At 43.9% G+C, this 27,732-nt stretch overlaps 1 protein-coding gene across 1 annotated transcript in view; it reads left to right on the top strand.

Annotated features, from left to right (window-relative positions):
• L3MBTL2 (L3MBTL histone methyl-lysine binding protein 2) overlaps positions 1-27,732 on the top strand; it is a 344,052-nt gene that overhangs the window by 30,344 nt on the left and 285,976 nt on the right. The window contains exons 3-4 of the mRNA XM_085601042.1: positions 19,875-20,008; positions 20,936-21,086. Coding sequence (XP_085457168.1) covers positions 19,875-20,008; positions 20,936-21,086 — 285 coding nt within the window. The remainder of the gene's footprint in view (positions 1-19,874; positions 20,009-20,935; positions 21,087-27,732) is intronic.

Raw genomic sequence — 27,732 nt, 5'->3', positions numbered from 1 at the left:
CATTGGCCTCCCCAGAGTAGGAACCATCCCTGTATACATGTGAGAGATTCTGTAAGTGGCCTGATAGTTATGGGTCCCTGTTCAACTTCCTGTACAATAGGTGCTGATCCACTAGGAGGTAATCTAACATAACTTAAGTGCAGTGTGCTGCCAAATAATTGGAGTTGTCAGTTTTATGTTGTTGTCAGACCCAGCAGATATCCACCACCATTCACATAACGACTGAGCTTTGCTATTTAGGCTTTCTTTTTTCTATCTAAGCCAACATTACTTGGTTTTGATCTCCCCTCCCATTATGGAAAAAACCCCATGGAGTCCCTGCACTGGTCTGCTTGTAAGAGGTTGTTTCCTGAAGGAAAAGTATGTCCTATGGCATGCTCTTCAGTTACTTTAGGGCATTTATCTGTTTAGTAAGGCTGTTAAGGCCCAGATATTCCAAGTGGTGAGATAAATCAAGAGTATTTAGGTATGAGTCTGCCTGTCAGTTGTGAAGATTATAGAGTACCTTCATGTGTGTACCTTTGTTTCCTGTTGCATGGTTTGTGTAAGCAAGCAATATGTTTTTAGGATGTGTGGCTTTAGATACACATGATCCGCATACTCCTGTCATCTAGTGTTGAGTGCAGGTGTTTGCATCTTGTTATTTCTTCAAACTTGTTTTTAAATTACAAGACTTGTTCTGACTATTCCCTCACTCCACAATGAACTGGGGCAAAGACAACACCTCAGATTGTTATTTTCTGCCATCAGGTTTGGACATTAGAGTGGCATCTCTAGGACCGATGGTACTTATTCGCCATGAGGTTTAGTGGTAGCCCTCAGGTTGTACCTAGAGAATTATTTTTTGGGGGTGATGTTAGAGAGAGGACACTTCCTGTTCTGGGCGCCGCACAGAATTTCCCTGGTCAGATCAGTACAGGGTGTATAACTTATGCTTTTCACCCGAGCACAACAAGGTCATTGCATCGCCTGTAAGGCATTTTGGTGCAAGAAAACCCATAGGTACCGAAGGGAGAGGCGGTGGGCGCATTACCTCATACAGCAGCCAGGATTCACTAAAGATCCCCTCCCACTCCCCACACAACATCTTTAGTCAGGAAAATATCTTCCGCGCAGAGGGAGAAGTGACAGGCCCATTGAGTGTTTTGACAACCTAGAGACAGGAGAGCCTCGAAGTGCTGTTCTACGATGCCTCAGTCAGAACACAAGGAGGAGGAATACCATTCCTCTGTCCCCGATCATCCAAAGACCAAGACCACACCCAGGTCCCTTATTCTGCCTCAGATGCACAAGGGTCCATCCCAACGGTTTGACCTCGAAAGGGCCTGCAGGCCTTGGCACAGCAATGGTCCCATACATAGGAGCCTAGCATGGAGTGCCGAACCTCAAGCTGCACTGAAACCGCTTGACCCCAGGACTGCTCTCAACTCCAAGTAAGCCATCCATTGGCAAAGGGTGTTGAGGGTGCCAGCCATCACCACCTATTCAAGCCCAAGGCACCGACAAAACAGCTTTGAAGCTGAGGCCACCAGCTAGACTGGAACCTTGGTCCGTGCCAAAGGACCCTTGAATCCAAGGTCCAACACAAGTGAGGATCCAATTATGATCCCGCTCCCAGAAGTCTTGAACACAAGACAAAAGAAAACCTTTGCATATCGTTCCACTGGGGGAAATTCCTGACCAGTTCCCATTCACAGTTGCACCCACAGATGACCTCATAATCCCAGAGAATAGGAGGCTTACTTTTGAGGAAGATCTTTCAAGACTTCTTACATTCCAAATGGAGTTAAGGACGTGGCTACCAGTCCTCCACCACCACCTCCTGCTCCTCGCCACCTCTTCCTCTGGCACCCTCCCCTCCCCCCCCCCCCCTCCACATTCAGTGTTTTTTCAGACCTCTCCACAGCCAGTCCACACAGGCTGTGGTCAAGAAGGCCCGTGCCAACCCAGGGATCCTTCTTATGAGGCTTTAGCACCTGCTAAGTGAGATGATTCCTGGAAAAACTATTATGCTGGACCTCCAGATGGCCCAAAACTAGACCACCCTTTACCAGACCAGGATTTCCCACTGGATGGTACAATCACATATCATGCGGTAATATAAAGGGTTGCTCAGCACCGTAATATCAAAATGCATGTGGGCAAGATGAGTATGACTTACTCATTGAGACCTTCTCTAAAACCAAGAGGTTTGTGCAGTACCTCCCAATGCACCCAAGCATACTCGAGACCGACCCAGGGAATTTAAGGACCTGATGAAGGTCGGCTTTAACACCCCCAAGTAGAGAAACGGTTTAGACCTTCTGTAGATGACTCTGTATAAATTAGCAGTGACGTCCCACCTTACTCGCTGGTAGTCAAGACGGAGAGCAATTAAGCCTCAGCCCAAGCAACTGGAGAAGCTGCTACCCCAGGAAATAAATAGACGCAGCAGGGAAGCGTTTGGCATTGGGGGCCACCACACAATTAAGAATTACAATATATTGGCTTGCTCTTCTGATATGTCTGCCACTATTGGGAAGAAATTAAGGAACTAATCAAAAACCTCTTAAGGGCCCATCAGAAAAGGGGCCAAGAACTGCTAGTAGAGTGAAAGGTAATCTCCAGTGCCAACATTTGGCATGCATCGTTTTATGCTGCAAACACTGCCTTGATAGAGATCACCACCAGTATCCTTCTGTAGTGTGATATGTGGCTACGACACTGGCATTTTGTCAATAGTTAAGCAACATCTCGTGATAGTGCTGTTTGATATGGAGCATCTTTTTTCAGCCTGCTGGTCAACGGCATGCTAGTAAAGCAAGACCTAGACATGGCCATGAGGGCCCTGCAGACCTCTGCTCCTATGTCTGCCTTTTTGTAAATTCCAGGCAAGAGATGGCGCAAAGTCAGCTGCCCCACCTCCCTCACCATCTTGCAATATCCCTTGGCAAAGGTGTTTATAGGGGCAATAGAAAAAGCAGGGAGAGTAGTGGTGTCAACAAGTTCCTCAGTCTCAACACAGTGACTCTTCGTAGATTTCCTCCCTGATCCTGCAACATCTGAATGTTTTTTCTTCCCCAGCAGGAGGAGATAACTTCTGTAAAGTGGGGACTCTCTGTAATGCAGCAGGGGTATGTCCTAGAGCTCCCCAGCATGCCAACAGACATTGCACTCTGATGCCGCACCCTCAGACCCAACCATCTGCATCTGCTGGAAGAACGGCTGGTGCTTTTTGCCAAAGTTGTCCCTAACCCAGCGGCCAGGGGAGTTAATGCCCCGTACTTCCTAGTTCACAAAAAGGACAGGACTTTACGACCAACCCTGGACCTCAGGTCTTTAAATCACTACATTTTGTTGAAACACTTCTGCAGAACCACCCTGTAGGAAGTTATCCTGTTGCTCCAAAGAGGGGACATTATGGCAGCCCTCGACCTAAAAGAAACCTACTTTCACATCACTGTACATCCAGCCCACCACTGGCATCTCATGTTTGTGATAAGTGGACAACACTGCAAATCCAAAGTACTACACTTAGGTTATTTACAAGTCCAAGGGTGTTTACACAGTGCCTAGTGGTGGTGGCACTGCATCTGCGCAGAAACACCAGTAAAACCTTTCCTTATCCTGACTGCTGGCTAATCAAGAACAGCAGCAGAGATCAATGCATAGCCCATATTCAAACACCATTGTCTTTGGTCCACAAGTTGGAGTTCACCATCAATACCAAAAAGTCCCACCTTCACCCCCAGCAATTCAGCCCCTCTTGGAGTTCGTCTTAAATGCTGTGATGACAAAAGCCACTCAAACTAAGAGAGAGTAATGCAGGTCCAGAAGCTACTTGCTGTTTTTCCAGACTAGACATCCCCTCACTTGATGAGATGTTTGATATGATGGGTTGATTTATTTAAAGAGTACAACGCACCAGACTGCATGCGCACCCTCTGCAAGAGTGTCTAGCGAGGCAGTGGTCACAGCCAGAGGGTGATTGAGAAGATCTAGTGTTGGTAAAGGCCGAACTGCGTTGCACTCTCCTGCTGGGTGGCCAGGCCTTGCATTCAATAATCCATTGCAGATCTCTGCCATCCTTTCATTATCTGGCTGGTGGCGCGATGGCCTGTTGTTTCTGGCTAGTTTTGACGTGGATCTATTCTCTCGAGCTCTAGGGGCAGACCAGGTGTGATATTTACTTACGGTGGATGCGGAGAGCCTGCCTTGTGTGTCAGCTGCTGTTTTATACACAATTACTTTGGGTTTTTATCTCTTTCACACCTTTAGGTGGTTCAAATAGCACAGCTCTCTTGTTATAGATCCAACTCACTCTATGAAATGAGTGTGCTTTGATTTCAAAGAAGAATGAATTCTTTTTAGGTTTAATGAGGTTAAAACGCTTTGGCATGATCTATACTATGCTCTACATCTGCAACAGGTTAGTGTTATTTATAGAAGTACATCATGTTTCATTGTTGATCATTTTTTACCACATCTTGCGCTGGTCCCTACCTGGGCATGGAGGAGTAAATGGAGAAGGAAACGCAAGGAGTCTGTTCTGCAACATTGTACCTTGAATTGAGTGGACAAGTAAATCTGAAATTGTATAATTAAAGAAAAGCCATTCAATTTCATGGTCCGTTTGCTCATTACTCTGATTTAAAGGCAGTGCTGTCTGCAAAAGTATACTTGCTGGTCATGGCTACTCCCGCCTGTGTCTCCCATCTCTCCTTTTAGTGTAATTGTCCCTGTTTGCCTAAATGAGATTAAGGGTCCTGTATGTGCTTTGGCCTGAAGCATACCATCAGTTGCGTGCACCAGTAGCCCCATTACCTTCAACTTTGTTATTGAGTTAACGTCAGAGACATACCCGCTTGTATGTTTAAGAACTACTGCCCTGTGGTCATGAAATCTCCTGGGGAATCAAGTGCTGCATGTTGAAACGTATATACGTAGGAAGCTGGGTTTTTGTGGCACTAGAGCCCCTCATACTGTGTTATTCAGTTCTGGTTTCCCTCTTCAGATGTACCTGTGATTTCCCTTCTCAAGCTTCCCTGATGGTAGTGTCTGTCATAAAAGATGTGGGTAAACAGGCCTACTATAAGAAAGTACTATATTCCCTCACCTCTGCAGGATCACTGCCCTGTCCATTTTCTTCACTCCTTTCGTTCTCACACCACCTCATTCCCCTTCATTATATACCTATCAACCCTGCTATCCTACCTTACCACCTACCCTCTATTCTACCAATCTTTAGGGCTCCTACTGCACTTGCCTCTCCCATCTCACCAAACCAAGTGAAGTCACTTTATTGCCTTCTGGGGTAGCCCTATAAAACCTCCCAACACGATTTTGCTCATCACACCTGTGGCCCGTACTGACCAAAGTAACAGCCAGTGACGTCGCTATTTTACCATCTGGTTTAACTTGACAAACCTTTTTCAATACTGCGGTTGCTGCACTAGCCAGAACAACAACTAAAATAATTGCTTGATCATTCATCGGAAAAAAACAAGTAGAGCTTGGCCATACGATGCACAGGAAGCCTCTACCTCCACTCATTCACTACCTCTTGACGTGTAGTCAGCAAAGCTGGACCTATGTTTAGCATCACCCTGGCTGCCAAACTTCTTGGAAAAATCATCTCATCAACTAACGCAAGGATCAGCTGACCCCAGAAAAACTAAATCAGCTGACCTGGGACACTAATACAAATATGAATTAATTGGGCATCATCTAAAACACATTCTCACTATGATTTTCCAATCGGAGAAGAGGATCAGAAGATTTTAGTCCAGCAACAGTATGGACTAGTAGAACCAGCAAAAGTTATACTTGTTGATAATGACAGAAGTGGTGCCACAAAGTATCATAAGACAAGAACTAATAAACCTATCTTGTCCTCCATTTCAAATGTTGGAACCCACAGAGCAGTCGCCAGTGTCTGTAGATCGGCAGTTGACTGCAGTGTGTCCTGATGGCTGTATATTTCCTTTGCGCTGAAAGCAATCATTAATACCACTGATCAACCCAGATTACAGCTCTTGATGGGCGACACAACGGACTCCATCTATCATGCTAATAAATGCCAAATGGTTATTTAAAGCCAGAAAACACATCCATTAGCTGCCTGTTGATCTCATCGTGGTTATTCTCTTCATTTCTGAAACCCAGCGAAGTGATGATTCTTTCCAATACTTCATAAGGCAATCTTTGATGGATAGCTGATCTACAGAAATCAGTTGAAACATAACCATGGCAGGCTAGCAAGATCTCACCAATATGCCCTGCACACATCGTCCGTTAAAGACTACTCAGCCACAGAGTGCAAATCATTGCTATCTACTGCTTAGCGTGATCTATCTCCTCTGCCTCCTTTCGATCAAAGTAGGGAGCTGCCAGGCCCTCACAATTATAACAAACTTTGGCAAAAGGCAATAATATTTTGTTGGTCTCAAAATCCACACATTGCCACAGTAGTCTCTGGCACTGAACAAAACCACTTTGTAAGCCGATATGTCCCTTGTGAAAGAGCTGAATGTTATCACTCTCAGTAAAGCCAGTCTATAGATAGAGAGAGAGAGACAGAATTTTAATAAAAACCAAAGGTCTCAGTTAACTCAAGACCCAATTAGGGGCCAAATTCTTAACTAAAGTTACAAAAGTGCACCCATGACATATGCCATTGTATCAGTGCATATTTGCAACTTCATTGAATTCACAATTTTCAGAAGTAGGCCAGCAAATCGTACTCATAGAAAATATTTGTGAACTGCATTTTAGCACAAGCAAATATCCATGTGTTTATGTGAAAATCTGTTGAGCGTTTACAAGTTCACTTTCCTTCCAACAACTCTTTTCCCAGCTGTGGAATAAGTTTATTTCTGCCCTTGTCAGGAGTAAATTTCCAACCTTTCTCAGTATGGCAAGGATTAGAAAAAATCTGGTGAAAAGCCCTAAAACATGCAAGTTAGTAGGTTTGCACAGACTCCAAAGCACATTCCAACCTTGGTACTATTACTTAACGCTACCTCCAGCCCCAGTATGTAGGTTTGTAGAAAGGTGGCAAAATGCAGGATTTGCCATAATTCAAATCCTACTATAGTATGAGCCCTGGCATAATCCGAGCAAGATTGCTGCCATCATTTATCATCGCACTACGTGCACCAAATGAACAAGTGGATTTTCTTTACACCACAGTAGATTTATGAAGCAACCTGTCCCATGTGCAAGTAGATTTTTGTATTTTTTTTATTTTCTCTAGACTCCCTCTCGGGCATTATAATGGACCATCCGAATCTCTATATCTCAACATCTGGTTTGGAAACCAACACTAAGCCTTACCCTCGCACTCACTCACTAAACGTTAAGGGGCAGATTTACAAGCCCCTTGCGCCACTTTTGCGTCACTTTTCCGATGTTAAAAGTGATGCAAAAGTGGCGAAAGGGGCTTGGAAATCTGCCCCGAAGTGCTTAATTTCCATCCAAGAGTTATGTATCAATGGGGTAACCCGGTAGACCACTGGACTCGGGTATAGATAGGTACACAAAAAATTGTCACAGTGGAAACAAATTTAAAGGAGTAAAAGAACATACATTTGTTAATGATTCGAACAAATTTAACGACACCACCTATTTCCTGCATGTATGACCATCATTTAATTGATTATCCAAGTTTTCAGTCAAAAGGAAGATCAGCAATTTAAATCAAGGCCAAAAACATCACAATATCAACATTTTTAAATATATATAGGTGTAAGGTACGTGATAAGTGCAAGATTTTGGGATTAGTGCAGGGCGTTGTGAGGGAGGGAGGTTGCGAAAATTTAGGAACATCCACAATTTGTTGAAGAGCCTAACCTGCCAATTCAATGGCCACAAAACTTAAATCAGACAACACAAAATAAGACAGCAGTTGTACATTCACTGACAATCTCCTGTGTTGATTGAAGACAGAAGTAAGTCGACGTTTCGACCCCTGTTAGAACCAGCAAATTGGTTTGCTTGGAGTTGGGGTCTTCATCAGGACCAAGGGAAAGGGCTTACACCTAGGGGCAAGGGTCAAAGATGTAAAAACGTGAGGTGTGTCTATCATAAACCATTATAATTAAGAGAGACAATGATAAAAATTACCAGCATCAGCAGCATGCATCAAGCTGGAAAATTGGGGAGGGGCCAATCAGTGCTCCTGGAAAAAGGAAAAGAGACGAGGAATACCACCGAAACCATACTTTAAAATCACAATGAGTGTCCGTAAAACCTGAGTGGCGAAAAGTACTCACCCAAGGTGTAGTATTCCAACTCTCGATAAGTGAGTCAAGGAAATGCTGAATAAATCAGCACAAACAAGGATCCATTAGTGTCCAAAGCTGGAAAAAAGGGGGGGTGAGGAAAGGAGAATTATTCTCCCACACTCGGGTCATGTCCGAGAACGCAGCGCATATAGGATTAATTGAACCATTAATTATATTACGCGGGAAAAGGTGAGTACACAAATCAGAATTAAATCGCAGCGCATGTCTAGCTCGTCATTGGCCATTAACAGATCATACGGGAGTTTTTAAACGAAATCTGGGAAGACAAACTCCACACAAGGTGTAGCAATCCTCACTAATGCGATAACAGAACGGAGGGAGCCACTGAGTCAGCAGACTGCAACATACCTCAAGGGCCGCGCCGAGTGTACTGACAGCTAACCCTGGGCTTGGTCACATGACTATTAAATTACGGACTAGACGCGCGCACAACCGGAACAGTTGCGCCATGATTGGTGGAGACTCAGGGGTGTGTGTGGCCACGTGTTCGGATGTGATTACACATCCAAACAGAGCCGGGAGTTCTTTCAGCCGCATTAATGCGTAACCGGGAGAGAGAGGGAAGCGAAAACACAGAGGCTGCAGGCAGCAACATACCTCAAAGGCCGCGTAAGTCAGTCTGACAGCTAACCCTGAGCTGGGTCACATGACCATTTAAATACCCAACAGACGCGCGCACACCCGGAGGGATTGCGCCCTGATTGGTGGGAATTCAGGGGTGTGTACTGCTACCTGTTCTGATGTCAGCTCATGTAAAGCAGGGACCATTTGCTGGTTCTAGGTTCATAACCACAGTACAAAAGGTAATATGATAATATGGTTACTACAGTGAGTGATACGAAAGCAACCATATCATTGAGCATAATTGATACATTCCTTGTTGGCGCTCAAAAACATTTTTGCCGATTACCCAACATACAGAATATCATAAGACAAATGACACCACTGAAAAACACAGCAATTATAGTGCACAATGGGTTTAACTGTAATTTGAAATGGACACATCGCATCACCTAAAACCACAGCAAATACTTTATGTAGTGGGGTTGACCATGAATTAGACTAGACAGTTTAAAATGTATAGCCTTCAGTATCGTGATGCTTAACCATTATTTAATAAAGATAGTTGGGTGTAGGTTGCATCAAGTTCATTAAGGCCACAAAGGACAGAGTCAAAGCGGTCCATCCACTTACATTCCCTGATATTGAGATTTGAGCCGAGGTCACCACCCCTAACGCCCAGTGTTATGGCTTCAATTACCAGCCATTTTATCGATTCAGGGGAATGGTTGCATGTTTTAAAGTGGTCGACCATGGGTGCTCCAGGAGTGTTACATCTTATCCTGCTGCAGTGTTGTAGTATCCTACATTTCACTTTCTGGGTAGTCTGGCCTATGTAAATCTTATTGCAGGGGCAGACTATCGCATAGATGACGTTCTTAGTATTGCAATTGGTGAGCGTCTTTAAATCCACTGTACAGTTGTTATGTTGGAACGTCTTTGTTTCAATGGTCAGATTGCAGGCTTTACACTGTCCACATTTGACATGGCCCGTAGGGGCTGGAAGATGCCATAGCGATTCAATTGTTGGTCTAGGCTGTGTTTCCAAGAGTGACTCGACCACATGATCGCGGACATTTTTGCCTTTCTTGAAGGAATGCATTGGGGGTTCGGTGAGCTGTAGTTCTGCTGACACCAAGTGCCAATGTTTATTGACAATCTTGCGGATATCGTTGCTCATGGTGTTAAAGGTCGTGACACATATTAGTCTGTTAGGATCATCCGTCCGTACTTTAGGAGTGAGGAGGAGGTCTCTATGGTTGTACCAGGCTCTCTTGCGGGCCCTCTTGACAAGCCTCCGAGGATAGCCGCGTTCGATCAATCTAAGGATGAGGTCATTAGATTCCGTGAAGAAATCATCTTTTCTGGAACAGTTCCTCCTGATCCTCAGAAACTGGCCGAAAGGAAGGTTATCGCGTAGTCCTCTAGGGTGGTGACTTCCATACCTCAATAAGGTGTTTCTTTCCGTAGTTTTACGGAACAAGGTTGTATAAAGACAGTCGTCCATAGCCTTGATGGTGATATCAAGAAAATCAATACAGGACTTGTCCTTGGTCATGGTAAACCGAATGTCAACCGATCTATCATTCAACCAAAGGAAAAACTCATCCAGTTCCTGGTCGTTGCCTGTCCAAATCATCAGGACGTCGTCGATATATCGTTTCCAATACTTGACTTTTTGACTGAACGGATTTGAGATGTTACTGACAAAGGTCTGCTCGAAGTTGTCCATATACAGAATGGCCAGGTCTGGGGCAAAGCTGGCACCCATCGCCACGCCTTTCGTTTGCATGAAGAAGTCATTTTGAAAGAAAAAGAAATTCTGTGTCATTGCTATGTTGAGCAATTTAATGATGAAATCCGAGGGAACTTGCATCGGTTGGGTTCTTGTCTCCAAATATTTCAAAGTTACCTCCAATGCATGTTGTTGAGGGATACTGGTATATAGGGACACAATGTCCAGTGTCACTAGAATTTGGGTGGCTGGATCGAAAGGCATCCCATCAACCAGATTAATAACTTGCATCGTGTCCCGCAGGTACGAATCTGTATTCTCTGCCAAAGGCTTCAAGAAAAAATCAATGTATTTACACAGGGGCTCAAGAATTGAACCACACCCCGAGACTATGGGGCGGCCGGGTGGCCTTTGCTGGTTTTTATGTACCTTGGGTAAGGTGTAGATTGTTGGAAGACGAGGCTGAGGCTGATTCAAAAATTGGAACTCCAGGTTCGAAAGGAAACCTTGGGCAAGGCCATCTTGGGTTACTCGAAGGATCATGGTACTGATCTTTTTGGTGGGATTTAGATTGAGTCTGATATAGCTGATGCCATCATTCAATTGAGAGTAAAGTTCTTCCTTATAGTTATCCACGCTCTGTAATACGATGGCTCCACCCTTGTCCCCTTCGAAAAAACCGGTGTAACTCAGTCTGCAGGTTGAATTTGTTGGGATAGGTCGTAGGAACATATGATAGGCCTTTACTCAAAATCCGGTGTTCATCATCGGTAAGTATATGATCAGACAGGTTCATGATGGGATCCTTTGATGTGCCTACCAACGATAGACTCGGCGTCTCGTTTGAATTTCCCCATGTGGTTACGCTACTTCTTTCGTCAGGCTCCTGTGAGTACGACCACATCGTGTACTGGCCTACGCACTCCCTCTACATTCATACCTACCTCTCAGATGGTCTCGCATCGGATTTTGACCTACGAAAGTACTGTACTTAAGGAGGCACTAGGAGTCTGCTCCACTAGAAAGTATGTCAAACATAATGTCACCTCTGCGGAACGAAAGGCCCTGGATGACTTGAGGAATAACCACTCTATTGTCATCAAACCCGCTGACAAGGGTGGAGCCATCGTATTACAGAGCGTGGATAACTATAAGGAAGAACTTTACTCTCAATTGAATGATGGCATCAGCTATATCAGACTCAATCTAAATCCCACCAAAAAGATCAGTACCATGATCCTTCGAGTAACCCAAGATGGCCTTGCCCAAGGTTTCCTTTCGAACCTGGAGTTCCAATTTTTGAATCAGCCTCAGCCTCGTCTTCCAACAATCTACACCTTACCCAAGGTACATAAAAACCAGCAAAGGCCACCCGGCCGCCCCATAGTCTCGGGGTGTGGTTCAATTCTTGAGCCCCTGTGTAAATACATTGATTTTTTCTTGAAGCCTTTGGCAGAGAATACAGATTCGTACCTGCGGGACACGATGCAAGTTATTAATCTGGTTGATGGGATGCCTTTCGATCCAGCCACCCAAATTCTAGTGACACTGGACATTGTGCCCCTATATACCAGTATCCCTCAACAACATGCATTGGAGGTAACTTTGAAATATTTGGAGACAAGAACCCAACCGATGCAAGTTCCCTCGGATTTCATCATTAAATTGCTCAACATAGCAATGACACAGAATTTCTTTTTCTTTCAAAATGACTTCTTCATGCAAACGAAAGGCGTGGCGATGGATGCCAGCTTTGCCCCAGACCTGGCCATTCTGTATATGGACAACTTCGAGCAGACCTTTGTCAGTAACATCTCAAATCCGTTCAGTCAAAAAGTCAAGTATTGGAAACGATATATCGACGACGTCCTGATGATTTGGACAGGCAACGACCAGGAACTGGATGAGTTTTTCCTTTGGTTGAATGATAGATCGGTTGACATTCGGTTTACCATGACCAAGGACAAGTCCTGTATTGATTTTCTTGATATCACCATCAAGGCTATGGACGACTGTCTTTATACAACCTTGTTCCGTAAAACTACGGAAAGAAACACCTTATTGAGGTATGGAAGTCACCACCCTAGAGGACTACGCGATAACCTTCCTTTCGGCCAGTTTCTGAGGATCAGGAGGAACTGTTCCAGAAAAGATGATTTCTTCACGGAATCTAATGACCTCATCCTTAGATTGATCGAACGCGGCTATCCTCGGAGGCTTGTCAAGAGGGCCCGCAAGAGAGCCTGGTACAACCATAGAGACCTCCTCCTCACTCCTAAAGTACGGACGGATGATCCTAACAGACTAATATGTGTCACGACCTTTAACACCATGAGCAACGATATCCGCAAGATTGTCAATAAACATTGGCACTTGGTGTCAGCAGAACTACAGCTCACCGAACCCCCAATGCATTCCTTCAAGAAAGGCAAAAATGTCCGCGATCATGTGGTCAAGTCACTCTTGGAAACACAGCCTAGACCAACAATTGAATCGCTATGGCATCTTCCAGCCCCTACGGGCCATGTCAAATGTGGACAGTGTAAAGCCTGCAATCTGACCATTGAAACAAAGACGTTCCAACATAACAACTGTACAGTGGATTTAAAGACGCTCACCAATTGCAATACTAAGAACGTCATCTATGCGATAGTCTGCCCCTGCAATAAGATTTACATAGGCCAGACTACCCAGAAAGTGAAATGTAGGATACTACAACACTGCAGCAGGATAAGATGTAACACTCCTGGAGCACCCATGGTCGACCACTTTAAAACATGCAACCATTCCCCTGAATCGATAAAATGGCTGGTAATTGAAGCCATAACACTGGGCGTTAGGGGTGGTGACCTCGGCTCAATTCTCAATATCGGGGAATGTAAGTGGATGGACCGCTTTGACTCTGTCCTTTGTGGCCTTAATGAACTTGATGCAACCTACACCCAACTATCTTTATTAAATAATGGTTAAGCATCACGATACTGAAGGCTATACATTTTAAACTGTCTAGTCTAATTCATGGTCAACCCCACTACATAAAGTATTTGCTGTGGTTTTAGGTGATGCGATGTGTCCATTTCAAATTACAGTTAAACCCATTGTGCACTATAATTGCTGTGTCTTTCAGTGGTGTCATTTGTCTTATGATATTCTGTATGTTGGGTAATCGGCAAAAATGTTTTTGAGCGCCAACAAGGAATGTATCAATTATGCTCAATGATATGGTTGCTTTCGTATCACTCACTGTAGTAACCATATTATCATATTACCTTTTGTACTGTGGTTATGAACCTAGAACCAGCAAATGGTCCCTGCTTTACATGAGCTGACATCAGAACAGGTAGCAGTACACACCCCTGAATTCCCACCAATCAGGGCGCAATCCCTCCGGGTGTGCGCGCGTCTGTTGGGTATTTAAATGGTCATGTGACCCAGCTCAGGGTTAGCTGTCAGACTGACTTACGCGGCCTTTGAGGTATGTTGCTGCCTGCAGCCTCTGTGTTTTCGCTTCCCTCTCTCTCCCGGTTACGCATTAATGCGGCTGAAAGAACTCCCGGCTCTGTTTGGATGTGTAATCACATCCGAACACGTGGCCACACACACCCCTGAGTCTCCACCAATCATGGCGCAACTGTTCCGGTTGTGCGCGCGTCTAGTCCGTAATTTAATAGTCATGTGACCAAGCCCAGGGTTAGCTGTCAGTACACTCGGCGCGGCCCTTGAGGTATGTTGCAGTCTGCTGACTCAGTGGCTCCCTCCGTTCTGTTATCGCATTAGTGAGGATTACTACACCTTGTGTGGAGTTTGTCTTCCCAGATTTCGTTTAAAAACTCCCGTATGATCTGTTAATGGCCAATGACGAGCTAGACATGCGCTGCGATTTAATTCTGATTCGTGTACTCACCTTTTCCCGCGTAATATAATTAATGGTTCAATTAATCCTATATGCGCTGCGTTCTCGGACATGACCCGAGTGTGGGAGAATAATTCTCCTTTCCTCACCCCCCCTTTTTTCCAGCTTTGGACACTAATGGATCCTTGTTTGTGCTGATTTATTCAGCATTTCCTTGACTCACTTATCGAGAGTTGGAATACTACACCTTGGGTGAGTATTTTTCGCCACTCAGGTTTTACGGACACTCATTGTGATTTTAAAGTATGGTTTCGGTGGTATTCCTCGTCTCTTTTCCTTTTTCCAGGAGCACTGATTGGCCCCTCCCCAATTTTCCAGCTTGATGCATGCTGCTGATGCTGGTAATTTTTATCATTGTCTCTCTTAATTATAATGGTTTATGATAGACACACCTCACGTTTTTACATCTTTGACCCTTGCCCCTAGGTGTAAGCCCTTTCCCTTGGTCCTGATGAAGACCCCAACTCCAAGCAAACCAATTTGCTGGTTCTAACAGGGGTCGAAACGTCGACTTACTTCTGTCTTCAATCAACACAGGAGATTGTCAGTGAATGTACAACTGCTGTCTTATTTTGTGTTGTCTGATTTAAGTTTTGTGGCCATTGAATTGGCAGGTTAGGCTCTTCAACAAATTGTGGATGTTCCTAAATTTTCGCAACCTCCCTCCCTCACAACGCCCTGCACTAATCCCAAAATCTTGCACTTATCACGTACCTTACACCTATATATATTTAAAAATGTTGATATTGTGATGTTTTTGGCCTTGATTTAAATTGCTGATCTTCCTTTTGACTGAAAACTTGGATAATCAATTAAATGATGGTCATACATGCAGGAAATAGGTGGTGTCGTTAAATTTGTTCGAATCATTAACAAATGTATGTTCTTTTACTCCTTTAAATTTGTTTCCACTGTGACAATTTTTTGTGTACCTAATTTCCATCCAAGCCAGATCCTAAATGTTGTCTTCATTATAGAAGATCTTTCGCTGAAAACCTGCTCACTAAATGAAACAATTACCATATTATTTGTTTCAAACTCTGCCTCGACAGATCAGTTCAGCTATCAGCCGACATCTTCACAAACATATCTACTAGATCTCAGAGAGTCTAGTCTTAAACTCAATGACACCCTCTTCGTGGGCTCAGCAGTGTTTACTAAATGGTCAGATCTATGAATGACACTGACTGGCTGGTGCTACCTCTCCTAAAAAGTACAGCTTCAGTTGTACATACAAATGGAAAGATGGTTTGTAAGGACATAATGGGTTTGTAAAACGGAAGCCAGGTGCCTCAAAAGACCTTATGAGTAAAAAGTTCAATATCAATAATAAAAATCTGCGTGGAAGCTCTGTATATTCTATGCTGTCCTTATTCGGGAAACAAAGATTTTAGTAATCCGAACAAATCTCAGATTATTCATGCCCAAACAGGAGGCTATTCAAAATAGTTGCTAAATTCCTCAACCCAACCAGTAATTCAACATTTGTGACACAATCTTAGGTGCTGTGTGATGCCTTAAAAAGCACTTTTTCATAAAAGCCATTAACCTTTAAATCTCACTTCCTCTCAAAAATTAGTAAAATAAAGTCTTCCATTGCCAGCCATACCAAAACGAGCTTCACTACCACACCACTTAAACTGGTCCTTTACCTTTAGGATACAAGAAAACTGTGACTTAATCAAAGGTATGAACATGGCATGGTCTCTAGCAGATCCCTGACCCCCAAACCCCCATACCTGTGAAAGCAAGCATCAATTCCTTTCTAACAACTGGGGAACTCTGTAAACCTGAAAACATCTGTGTCAAAACAATTCTTTTGAGACTAGGACTGGACCAGGCTGACCCAGCAACCTACAGACCGGTGACAAATGGGCCCTTCTTAGGTTAGCTGATTGAAAAAGCAGGCTTCTCCTAGATCTCCAGTTTACTACACTACACGCTACTGTTGGACATTTTGAATTTGGACCTGGAAGAAGCACTGAATGTGCACTAAACTCCATCTGGGATGATGCATAGAAATCGTTTGATGCTAGGGGAGCCACTTCTCATCAAAGTTGGACACTGTAGACCACTGAAGACTATATGACATAGGAATCCTTGTTACAGGCCTGAATTGGATACAGCAGCTCCTAAGGATAGATTCAAGATTGTCACATTACCTTCGTTCAGCTTTTCACCTTTCTCCTGTGGGGTGGTTCTTCTAACAACACTTAACAACTCAACCTCTCCTTTTCATTGTGGACCTGCCACCTCTTCCTAACCTGGTGAACTCTTTCAATCTTACTGGTCACATCTATAATGACCACACTTAGATCTTTCTAAAACAGGAAAGACCATCGGTAGCCAAGACAAAAGGACTAGTTGATTACCTACTGTAGTTAAATCTTGGATGCTAAAGAGTAATCCTCAACTTAACAAACGTAACAAATCCAATTATAAAATGCCGGTGGATTCCTGCAAAACCATGACTCTGCATCATCTTAAGATGGGACCAACACAGCCCTGAACTACTGAGTTGCAAAAATGTATTCCAGCCCCTGACTCCAACTCCAAGTTAACAAGTGACAAGAGACTCATTCTACACCACATTCTAGTTTTACGTAACTTTCTGTACTTGGGCATCTGCCTACCGTCAATAGCACTAGTGATGTGACATCTTAATTATGCAATTGGCCTTCACTTTGGACTTTTCCAGGAAACCAGTCGGCAAGCTTCAACAAATCCATAACACTGTTGAAGGACAACAACTAAACCTGTGTAGATAGGACCACATTACCCCTGTACTCTAGGCTCTGCATTGGTTACCGTTTTCAAGAAGGATATCTTTCAAAGCCCCTTGCCTTGATTACCATGAGATGGGACCAACTTTCCTGCAACCTAAACTCGTATTAAACAGCCAAAAGAGAAACCTCAGATAGGCTTAATTCCTCACTTTCATAAAACCTGCGTAGGTGAAAGTTCCTTCTCAGAACAATCGTGCAAGTTAGTATACGTTCCCAAGGAGAATAAGCACACCTAGCCTCAGATAGGCTTCATTCCTCACTTTCATAAAACCTGCGTAGGTGAAAGTTCCTTCTCAGAACAATCGTGCAAGTTAGTATACGTTCCCAAGGAGAATAAGCACACCTAGCCTCAGATAGGCTTCATTCCTCACTTTCATAAAACCTGCGTAGGTGAAAGTTCCTTCTCAGAACAATCGTGCAAGTTAGTATACGTTCCCAAGGAGAATAAGCACACCTAGAATTTGAAAGCAACTTTACATAGCTACCTTTTTCCATACTAGACTCATGTGACACCACAGCTGTAACTGACAGGTTTCTGTAAGCAGAATGCAAAACTATATCTGTTAACTTTGCCTGCAACTCCATATGTAAGATTCTTCTTCGTGCCATCGCCACAGTTCTTGAGCACAGTCTCTAGACCCCATGCACGAACCCCTAACCTAAATCAGTAGAAGATGAAACTGCAACCTACACTGATCTTCAATTCTTACACTTCAGCCACCTACTCGAACAAGATGTAAAATGACTTGTCATTGGTAAGGGGTAGGAAAGTGAAATAAAAATGCTACCATGCAGTAAAACGCAATACGGCTTAGTTTTTATATTGATTATGCACCAGCTTTTTTGTTTTGGAATTTAAGATCGGAGTCTCATTCAGAAAGTTTATGGTATGTTTTACACTTGTTTTTTTTCTTTTCTCTTTTTTCTTTTGCATGGTCTCTCTGGGGTCACTTAGTGTCACCTCTGCATGTCTCTATCCTGGCAAAATTTCATACTGAAGCATGATGTGCTAAAATTTGAAAACAATAACTATTCTAGTTTATACTGTATATAATCAACTGGTATATTCAACTCAGCTAAAATACTATGAATGGACTGATGTACACCCCTTCCTTTTCTTTCTGTGGAGCATGGACCAAGCACTGATTGATTCAACTTAATTAGTGTCCCTCCATTGATTGTGCTGTGATTGAGGTACACATGTGAGGGCACTACCTGTTTCCAGTTCTTGTGCTGCTTTCTCATTTCGTTCTGTTAATCTACACCTGCACCTTTTGGCGTACTTGTACAACTAAAATAAAAGAAAATGTTAGTTGGGGTCGATTTAGTTGTTATAAGTTATAGATGTCACTAACAACACATTTATGCCATCATAATGCTTGCTGAAGCACGCTTATTTTCATTGCCTTACAGCCGTTAATCCCTATGCACTGATTTTAATTTTGATTCCTTGTTTAAGTTACTTAAACCCACAACTGTACTACTGTGCCTCTGTGCTATTCTGCTCTGCGCCACTTCACGCCACTGTACGCCACCCCACTGCGTTCTACTCTGCGCCACGCCACTCTATGCCACGCCACCCTATGCCACGCCACTAACTTTTAGGCATGCGGAACAGCAACGACGCTGCTTTACAACATGGCTGAAAGACACTGGCAAAGCCAATAGCTCTCACAAAGGCGAGACTTATTGGCTTTGCCAGTGCTCATTTTGTTTGTTACACCAATAAAAATGCATAGGCTGGCAAACTCTGTATTATACCAGTGCTGCTTCATAGTGAGAAATGCTTCAAGTTCTTCAGAGATGCATTAAAATGCTTGGGAGGTTTCTTTTTATGACCTCTCTTCCCTATACCTGTTCTTATATTTTGCCATTTATAAATGGTGTGATTTGGGAAGGGTCTATTTTATCCCATCAAGCTGTGGTTGCATTTCTGTTCTGTGCTAAAGAGTGACGTAGTCACATTGTGGCAGGAATCAGCTTGGGTAATGATCTCTGGCTTAGGCTGAGGAATAGGGCGGTTGATGGGGGTGGTATGTTCTTTTCACGTTTGATTCATGTTAAATATCAAATATGACGAGAGACACAAATCAGATAAATGGCCTACTTTTAATTAACACAAGATGGTTGATGGTAAAAGTGAAGCGTAGGAGACATGAGTAATCCAAATTATCCTCATGGAGCAAACTTTTGTACTTAAAACTGGATGCACCACCTTGCATTGCAGCAAACATCAATCAGAGTGGGCATGTTTGTGTTTCTGTGAACCCTGGAACTTTTCCTTTTAGCCACCGCTTTGAAATAATGGTAAAGTGAAGCATTGAAATAAATATGTAATGTCTTGAATAGCCTTAAAGGTTTACTCCCTCGTCACATTTCTATTTTTGCTACATTGGTGCTTGATTTCTCTTCCTTGCTTTCTTCATTTTTTACCTACTACATCCATCTTTTTCTTTCTCACATACCCATGTCCATTTAACTATGCTCTCTCCTTTCACCTCACTCTGACTGCTTCATTTTCCTATTATACCTCCTCTCCACTTAAACCTGCATCGCTGACCTTTCCACTTTGCCCCCTCCCTTTCCCTCCACAGCGATCTGCGAGATGTGTGGCATTGTAGGAACCAGAGATACCTTCTTCTCCAAAACTAAGCGTTTCTGCAGTGTATCCTGTTCCAGAAGCTATTCTTCAAACTCCAAGAAGGCCAGTATCCTCGCCCGCCTCAAGGTCAGTGTCTGCGCTGCCCCCCTGGGTCTTTTTGTGCAGCTCCTTCTTGTCAGTATGAATATCTGCCTCAAGGCTGATGTCCAAACTCACCTGCTTGAACATGTCGACCCTTGAGGTCTATGAACACACCCAACTCAATGACCATGTATTCCTCTGGGTCGGCACTGCAGCCTTCCTAAACTGGCCCTTTGTCTCCTTGTTATTACCTTTGTGAAGGTTGCCCACTGTGTTTCTAAATTCCACACAACTACCATTAATATACCGGTCCACTCCATTACAGAGAGGAGGGTGCTCACTGCAATGCAGTTATGACTTAGGAAATCTGAAACCCTGCACAAAAGTTTTGGGCAAGCTAATCTTTGGAGTTTAGCATTATGTTACTTGTGGTTGAAGCAATTCCATTTTATTGAAGACCATTAAGAGACAAGCATGTAACTAACTGCCTCAGTATTTCAGATATAATGCATGCCAGTCTGAAGCATAATTTAGATTCTATCTGAAGAGAATATACTATTGAGTTTCTCTAGTTCTATAGAAACATGCTCAGTGACAGCCGATGAGCAACTGAGGACATTACAGTTTGTCTGTTGCACATAGAATGCATATTCTCAGGCTTTACCCTTGCCCCCCTTTGTCATTCCCATTTCTTGTTGAGTTCATTTATTCCCTGGACTTGAAGTATGTCTGGCAGCCATTTAACTGGTCACCAGTGGCTTGTGAATTGACTGTTCTTTTGTTTTTGTCCGTATGATAATGCTGTCATCACAAATGTGTCAGTGAATGGCAGTGGGGGGAGCTATATCCGATTGAAGGACCATAGTGTAAATCTCTAGAGGAACATGATGGTGAAGTTGGATGGTAGAGATTCCCCATTCCTGGACATGAGTTTGTCTAACCGATTTCATGAGCAGTTTACTTTGGTTTCAGGGCATCCCCCCTACGAAAAAAGCAACAGTGCTACAGAAGGCTTCCTGGTCATCAAAGATCGGTGCCTACCTGAACACCTCGAGCCCCGGACAGCAGACATGTGGCACTCCACCCCCGCCAGCTCAAGATGTTGAGAGCCAGGTCCTGGGAGGTATGTGTTGGAGGACCGCTTTAGCGGTTGAGTATGGATACACGGGGCAGCAATTGGAGGCATATGTGTTTCTTTTCAGCAAGAGCCCACCCTAGCATTTGCAGTGGGAGGGCAGAGGGCTCACCATAATGATTCATTTGTTAATCGAGGAAGTCAGTCACACTGCAGTCTTTTACCTAAGTTATAGACACCAAACACGCAAATCACCTTTCTTTCAACAGGGTGGTTCCATAGTGACACTTGGAAAATCAGACATGGTTTTTCTTTGGAGAAGTCTGTTGCTTTCCCATAGAGAAACTATAATTTCGGGTCCTTGTATTTACTTCGGATCATCACACTAGCCTATATTGCTATGCTAGTACTGCCTGTTTAAAACTGGTGATAACAAATAATTCCTTTGGTTGCAGCGTAAATTTAATCCTAAACCCTGAAGAAGGACCTTTGAAAGGGGCAGTGTGTAAATGCCTTGCAATCTGAGACGTATGAGGTTTAATACAGGTTTTTAGTAGCTGTGAAAGGTAGTTCAGAGAGAAAAAATATCCACGCCCAGGTCATAGGGAGCCCTGTCCAGTGAGGGTTATTTGCAAACTGTAATTTGAAAGGCCTCAGTTGAAGAGAGACCTCTTGTTGACCTGAGAGTATCAATCACCCCAGGGATATATTTCTTGTTGTTTGGGAGGTCCTACCTGCATGCCTCTGAGAAATCTAGTAAGTTACACATGAGCCATTCAAGGCTTAATATTTTTCAGAGCCAGAACTGTCCAACAGAAGGTGGCTCACCTCTAAACCACCTCTACACAGACCACATAGTAATGATGCTGTTTCTGAAAGATGTTCATCTACATTTTACATTTGGGAGTACTGTATGGACCCCAAGCTCTTTTTGGAGTGTAGAACGCGGAAGCTGATGAACTGTGCAGAAGGTCTCCTTTCCATTGGTCTCTAGCATCACCTTGTGGAAGATCAATATCTATGGTCTAGCTTTTTTCAAAATCTTCATCACTGAAGACAACACCCTCATTTACTTCTTGGATGGATGGTAGAAATGGCTCCTTAATCTGCCGGCATGTCGTCCTTGTATGAAGATTGATGAAAGTCTGTAGAGATGTATGACCTGTTTCTACAGCCCTCAAATAATACCATCCCAGCTTGTCCTTGCCAGTACTTGATGCATATCCTTTTGGAAAAGTGCACAACCCTTGATGTTTCAGAGGAGCATGGTCTCCAAAAGATGACTGGAAAGGATTGACTGCCCTCGCCTTGTTCTGCACCAAGTAGTCTGTGAAGAAACTAACGTTTGTTTATATGATTCGGTTACAGGTCTGGCAGGAAAGGCCCCGCCAGTACAAAAGATTGTTTCTGCAAGCTGTATAATGGAAAAAGAGAGTTGATATATACTAACTCAAACAACAACACACTTTTCAATTAGAATAATATATCTGCTAGCCTCCGGACTGGTTTATTCAGCTGTGTAATGGACCTTGATCTGGAAACTATATTTACTTGTTTGTGTATCTTCCGAAGACATGCCTTCATGTTGATCATTGTAAAAACTATGCGTCTATCAGTACTCTGTTGGAACCATTCAGACAAGACACTTGGGCCTTTGAGGCGATAACATTGCATTGTGGTAGATCGATGTATATATACCTGTCCATTTTGGCAGTGACACCGGGAGCAGCGTGACCTTGTACATAAGCTGTGAAGGTTACAGTCTCCTTGATAACGTGTCTATTCGGATTGTGGATAGCCAAACTAAATGGAACCAGATAGAGCTGAGGAATAAATTGGGGGGAGGGCAGTTAGACCAAAGGTCCTCTTTGATGCTTTATAAAGCTGTTGTCTTAACATTCTACATTCCTGGACCGCTCTATGTATTTTTCAATCCGTGGACATCACAATCCTGCAAGCCTACTATAAGGTCTGATTTTACATTTTATTTTGACACCTGTGCTGGAATCTCTTATTGGGGTTCATCCAAATTTGAAACCCATTTTGTGTCGGCATCTACTTTTCTTTCGAATAGGCTAAATTGAATGTACTGTGGTGCAGCATATATTTCATTTAGAGGCACAATCCTAGGTATGGTGTGTGTGTGTTTGTGATTTTGTTTGTGTATATATGGGCAATTCAGTGCCGGATCCCATAGGTCTCCATGCATGCATGCTGCACTACATGGTGGTCTTGATTTAGGTATAGCGGATTTCCTTTTTTGGCTTGCCACCTCGCGCGCACACACACTTCGTATCTCACCCCCTGAAGTGAGATAAGTCTTTTGTGTAGGAGGAGGTTGCAAGGCCCTGATCTATGAAGTTTTAGAGCTGCTCCTGCCAAAAGGAAACCCACTTTATGCATGTCCTGTATTTTTGTCCATCTCCCATGACAATGGCTCTCCAGACAAAAGGGCAATTAAAATGATATCTGAGCCAGCTCACACTGCTATAAGTGTGGACTGAAGCCCTGAAAAACTGACTAGCAACAGCAGGCACATGCCCCCACAGAACTGGAGGAACATTCCCAATCCTTAATATATTGAAAACATTCTGCCTTGGACACAAGAAGAGTATAAGCATTGGCCCCTTCAGTCAGTTCTTTATCCAGTGAACATGTCGCCACAGACTTCCTGAGCACCTGCACCTAGAGAGGATACTAAAGAGCCAGGCGAAGCAGGCAGCGACTGTCCTGAGGATGATGTGATCCGCAGAAGTCCGCTATGGGATTGGTGAAGAACATCCCATACTAAAGCTTCCCACCCCATGCCAAGGGGCAAGCACAACAATAACAGTGTTCAGGAAACTGCCCCATCACCTTCACAACTTAGACAAGTGACCCTATGTCATTCCTGACCCTCCCTTTACCACTTGGGTGCCTAGACTTGCATCCTCTCCTACTTCTGGATGTTTTTTAACTCTCGTCTTCATACTCATCTCTGGGCTGGAAGTTGTCATCCTGGTTCTGGAACCACTGAAGTCAGTTAAGTAGCTACCCTGATTACCGATTGTTATTTAAAGCCATGGACAAGATGAGGGCGTGGTTTGGGACCCTACAATTCTCACTGCCCTCAAACGCCTCTCATATGAATACAGCGTATTTGTGAGTAAACCGGTCCATTTAGCGGTTAAAGCCCAGAAAAGCAAACAATTCTTAAACTCTTATCCTATTAGGGCCTGATGGTCCTTGAGAACCTAGCTAAAATTCAAACCAAACAACAGTTTACTTAAATCCATTAAAGATCACCACAGGAATATTACATTCAAAACAGCTGAGATCTTAGAGGTCTTTAAATCATTCTGTCCTTCTCTTTACGCTCCTAACATAACGTTACCAAAGAGGCATGCCTAGATGTTTTACAAAATGTCTCCATGAAATCGCTCTGCAAAGATTACATTTCTCTAAACAAGCCAATTGACAAAAGCAAACTCTTTGTCTGCAATCACACCAATTCCTCGAGGCAAGGCGCCCGGCCCTGGCGGGTTGCCTACTAGCCTTTACAAAACATTTGCTCACACGTTATTCCACACAGGGACACGCTACTTATTCACTTTGCCTCCACTGGTAAAGTTACTGATATGGTGGTTGAAGCTATCGTCGTCATCCCTAAAGAAGGTAAAGATCACTCAAATCCTAAAGGCTTCTGCCCGACTTTGTTGACAGACGTGTAGGAGCTGAATCCTATTATTCATGTGCACCCCAATATTTTGAACACCCCAATTGTTACCTAATCAATTTGGCTCCAAAATCTCCAGTTGATCTAGCAGTTTAAAGCTACACTCCTAATCAGAAACATGCACAATTTAGTAGAATAAAACCGAATAATATGGAGGCATTAATAACGGAGTTATAAATCGAAAATAAGGCTAAAATAATGTATTACGAAATTATTGCTGAACACTGTACAGAGAAAAATGCATGAATAGCCGTGAAGGCCCAAATGCAGAGTCTCGCATAAATCTTTGGTAAAATCCCTAATTATACAAGTCTAAAATAAACGAGGGTCAGACTTATAAACAGTACTGACAACATCCCAGTGGAGTATTAAGGAACAAGTGGATAGAGTCTTGCGAAGAAAATGGAAAATAGCCCTAAAGGTGAGGAACAAAGAGCTGAGGGCTGAGCCATGGTAACCATAGCCAAGCCAAGCAAAAACCATCAGATTTCAAGACCTAGGAGCTTTTATACCAAATTCATGCACACTAGTAATTGATTTTGCAAATTCAGCATGTCCTGATCATGGTTGCATTGGCAAACCAGAAACGGCAACTAAATGTTTTTAATTTTTAGTACTAACCCATTTCTTAAGGTGAGCGAAATCCTCCATCTGCTCCCTCAGCAACTGCACTCCGGAGATGTACAACACAAAATGAAACATTTCTTAAACAATGGCTCATATAATTAGTGTGCCTACAAAGGAACTTCCATCAGAAGTCCTTGAAAATCATACTTTGGGTACACGATGGACGTTTCATTCACAATACACACTTCCTAACATAGTTGTCCATCTTTGAATATTTGACGTCATTCATGTTTTTCTTTGTACAAGGGGAGAGATGACTTAAAAGGGAATGAGTAGAACACAAGAAACTGCACCCATTTAAAGACAACATTATGTTTCGTACGAAAATGTGGCATAACTGCTTCACAATATTAATTACACGTCCAAGTGACATAGCAAATTTGTTTCAAGTGCAACACTATTAATTCATTGATACAGCTTTATGCATCAACAAAACCATGAATTTCAGAAATAATTTTCACACGATATTTGCACTTTTTTGGAAAAGCTACCACACCGAATAATAATAGTACTGGGATTTGTAGAAGGCGTTCATCACCCGTGAGGATATCCAGGCACTGTCCATAGGCACAGGGAGATTAAGTGATTTGCCTAGAATCCTAGAATGTTGAGCCGAGACTTTGAATTCGGATCCCCCAGCTCTGAAGTCGGCAACTCTGGTCATTACACCACATCCTCTCCCTCTTCCGGTAAGCAATAAACATTTGCAAAAATATTAGCCAAATGCCTTGAATCTCTTCTAACCATGTTAATCCACATCTCTGAATCAGGATCTGTCAAGGGCAGATTAGCAAGTGATAATAATCCACTTGTTTGCCATATAACTGTGAAAGCCTCTTACCCAATTGCCAGCTGGCATGATGTATTGTTTTTTTTTTTTTTTTTTTTTTTTTTGAAACCGTTTATTACAAATCTCAAGAATATACAAATATGGGCCCACAACCTTCCGGCCGGCCGCTAGGAATGGCAGAAACATATGGCATACGTTCATAGAACACTTGGCGTTACAAAGGAGCATAAGCAGGAGTCATCAACATCATGGGCCACAGCCATAATACGTCACAGTGCGGTTTCATTTTATACAAGCAACAAAAAAAAAAACAACACCCACAAGGCTACCCTACGGTCGAAAGTAGCAGCACGTGCTCCCCAATGGATCCAAGGAGGGGAAGGGAAACAGAGCGAGGACTGGGGGAACCCTGTGCCCGGGGCTAGGGGAAGGGGTCAGCTAAGGGGACGGGGCTGGTGAGGCAGCAGGCAGCAATGGTGGCGCGCAAATACTCCCACGGTAGGCGTTCCAGGCGCCCCACACTTTCACCCATGTCCCAGGCTTACCCCTCGCCACATACACCACCTTTTCTCGAAACATGCACCAGTCCATGTGCTCTTTCCAGGCCGACACCGTTGGGGGGTTCTGGGATCCCCACCGCTGCGCAATGTCACGCTTAGCAATCATATATCCCAGAGTCACCCACCACGTTTGCGGAGCCGAGTAGTCAGTTGGTTCCCACACATTCAACAGGCATCTCCTCGCTTCCGGCAGCAGCGCAACACGCGTAACCACTCGCAAGACCTCGTGCACACCGCGCCAGAATTGCTCCACCTTCGGGCATTCCCATAAGATATGCAGGAAGGTCGCCACGGCACCACAACCACGCTTACACAATCCATCCTCAGTATAGCCCATACGCTGAAGCCTTGGCCCCGTCATGTAGACCCGGTGGAGTATCTTAAGCTGGACGAAGCGAAGGCGAGCCGGTATAGCCACCTCCTTCGGAGAGGCCACCGCGGAGGTCCAGTCCTCATCGTCCAATTCCAGACCGTCGGCGACCCAAGCCTCGCGAAGGCCAATCAGCAAGCCCGATCGATCATTAATCAGTTTTTTATAAATAAGGGAGATCGTGCTGTCTGGGACGTGGCCATCTAGCACTCTATCCTCCAGGGGGGAAGACTCCGGGATGGAGGCGACGTCTGGGAAGACGGAGCCCAGTGCATGACGGATCTGCAGGTATCGAAAGTATTCACTGCCCTGCAACTGAAACTCCGTCTGCAGCATCTCGAATGTTTTAAATCCTCCCCTCGACCAGAGATCCCCCACTTTACTGATGCCTATCATGTCCCATTTCGCGAAGCCCTTCGAGGTCCAGAGAGAGCCCAACTTCTCAGACGCATACAGCGGTGACGCCCGGGTCAAACGGTCCTTCCACCCCATAGCTGCATTAGCCGCATGCCATACTCTGACCATGACACGCGTAGGTCCCGTCAAGCGAGCGTCGGGCGCGCCAGAGTAGAGCGCTCGATCGTAGTCGCCACCGGGCAGTAGCATCTTGTCCATCTCAAACGCCGGATTCA

This window comes from Triturus cristatus, chromosome 4_2 (assembly GCF_964204655.1).
Source record: "Triturus cristatus chromosome 4_2, aTriCri1.1, whole genome shotgun sequence".
NCBI classification, from domain to species: Eukaryota; Metazoa; Chordata; class Amphibia; order Caudata; family Salamandridae; genus Triturus; species Triturus cristatus.
The sequence above is the reverse complement of the archived record's forward strand: the minus strand, read 5'-3'. Positions and strand labels throughout refer to the sequence as shown.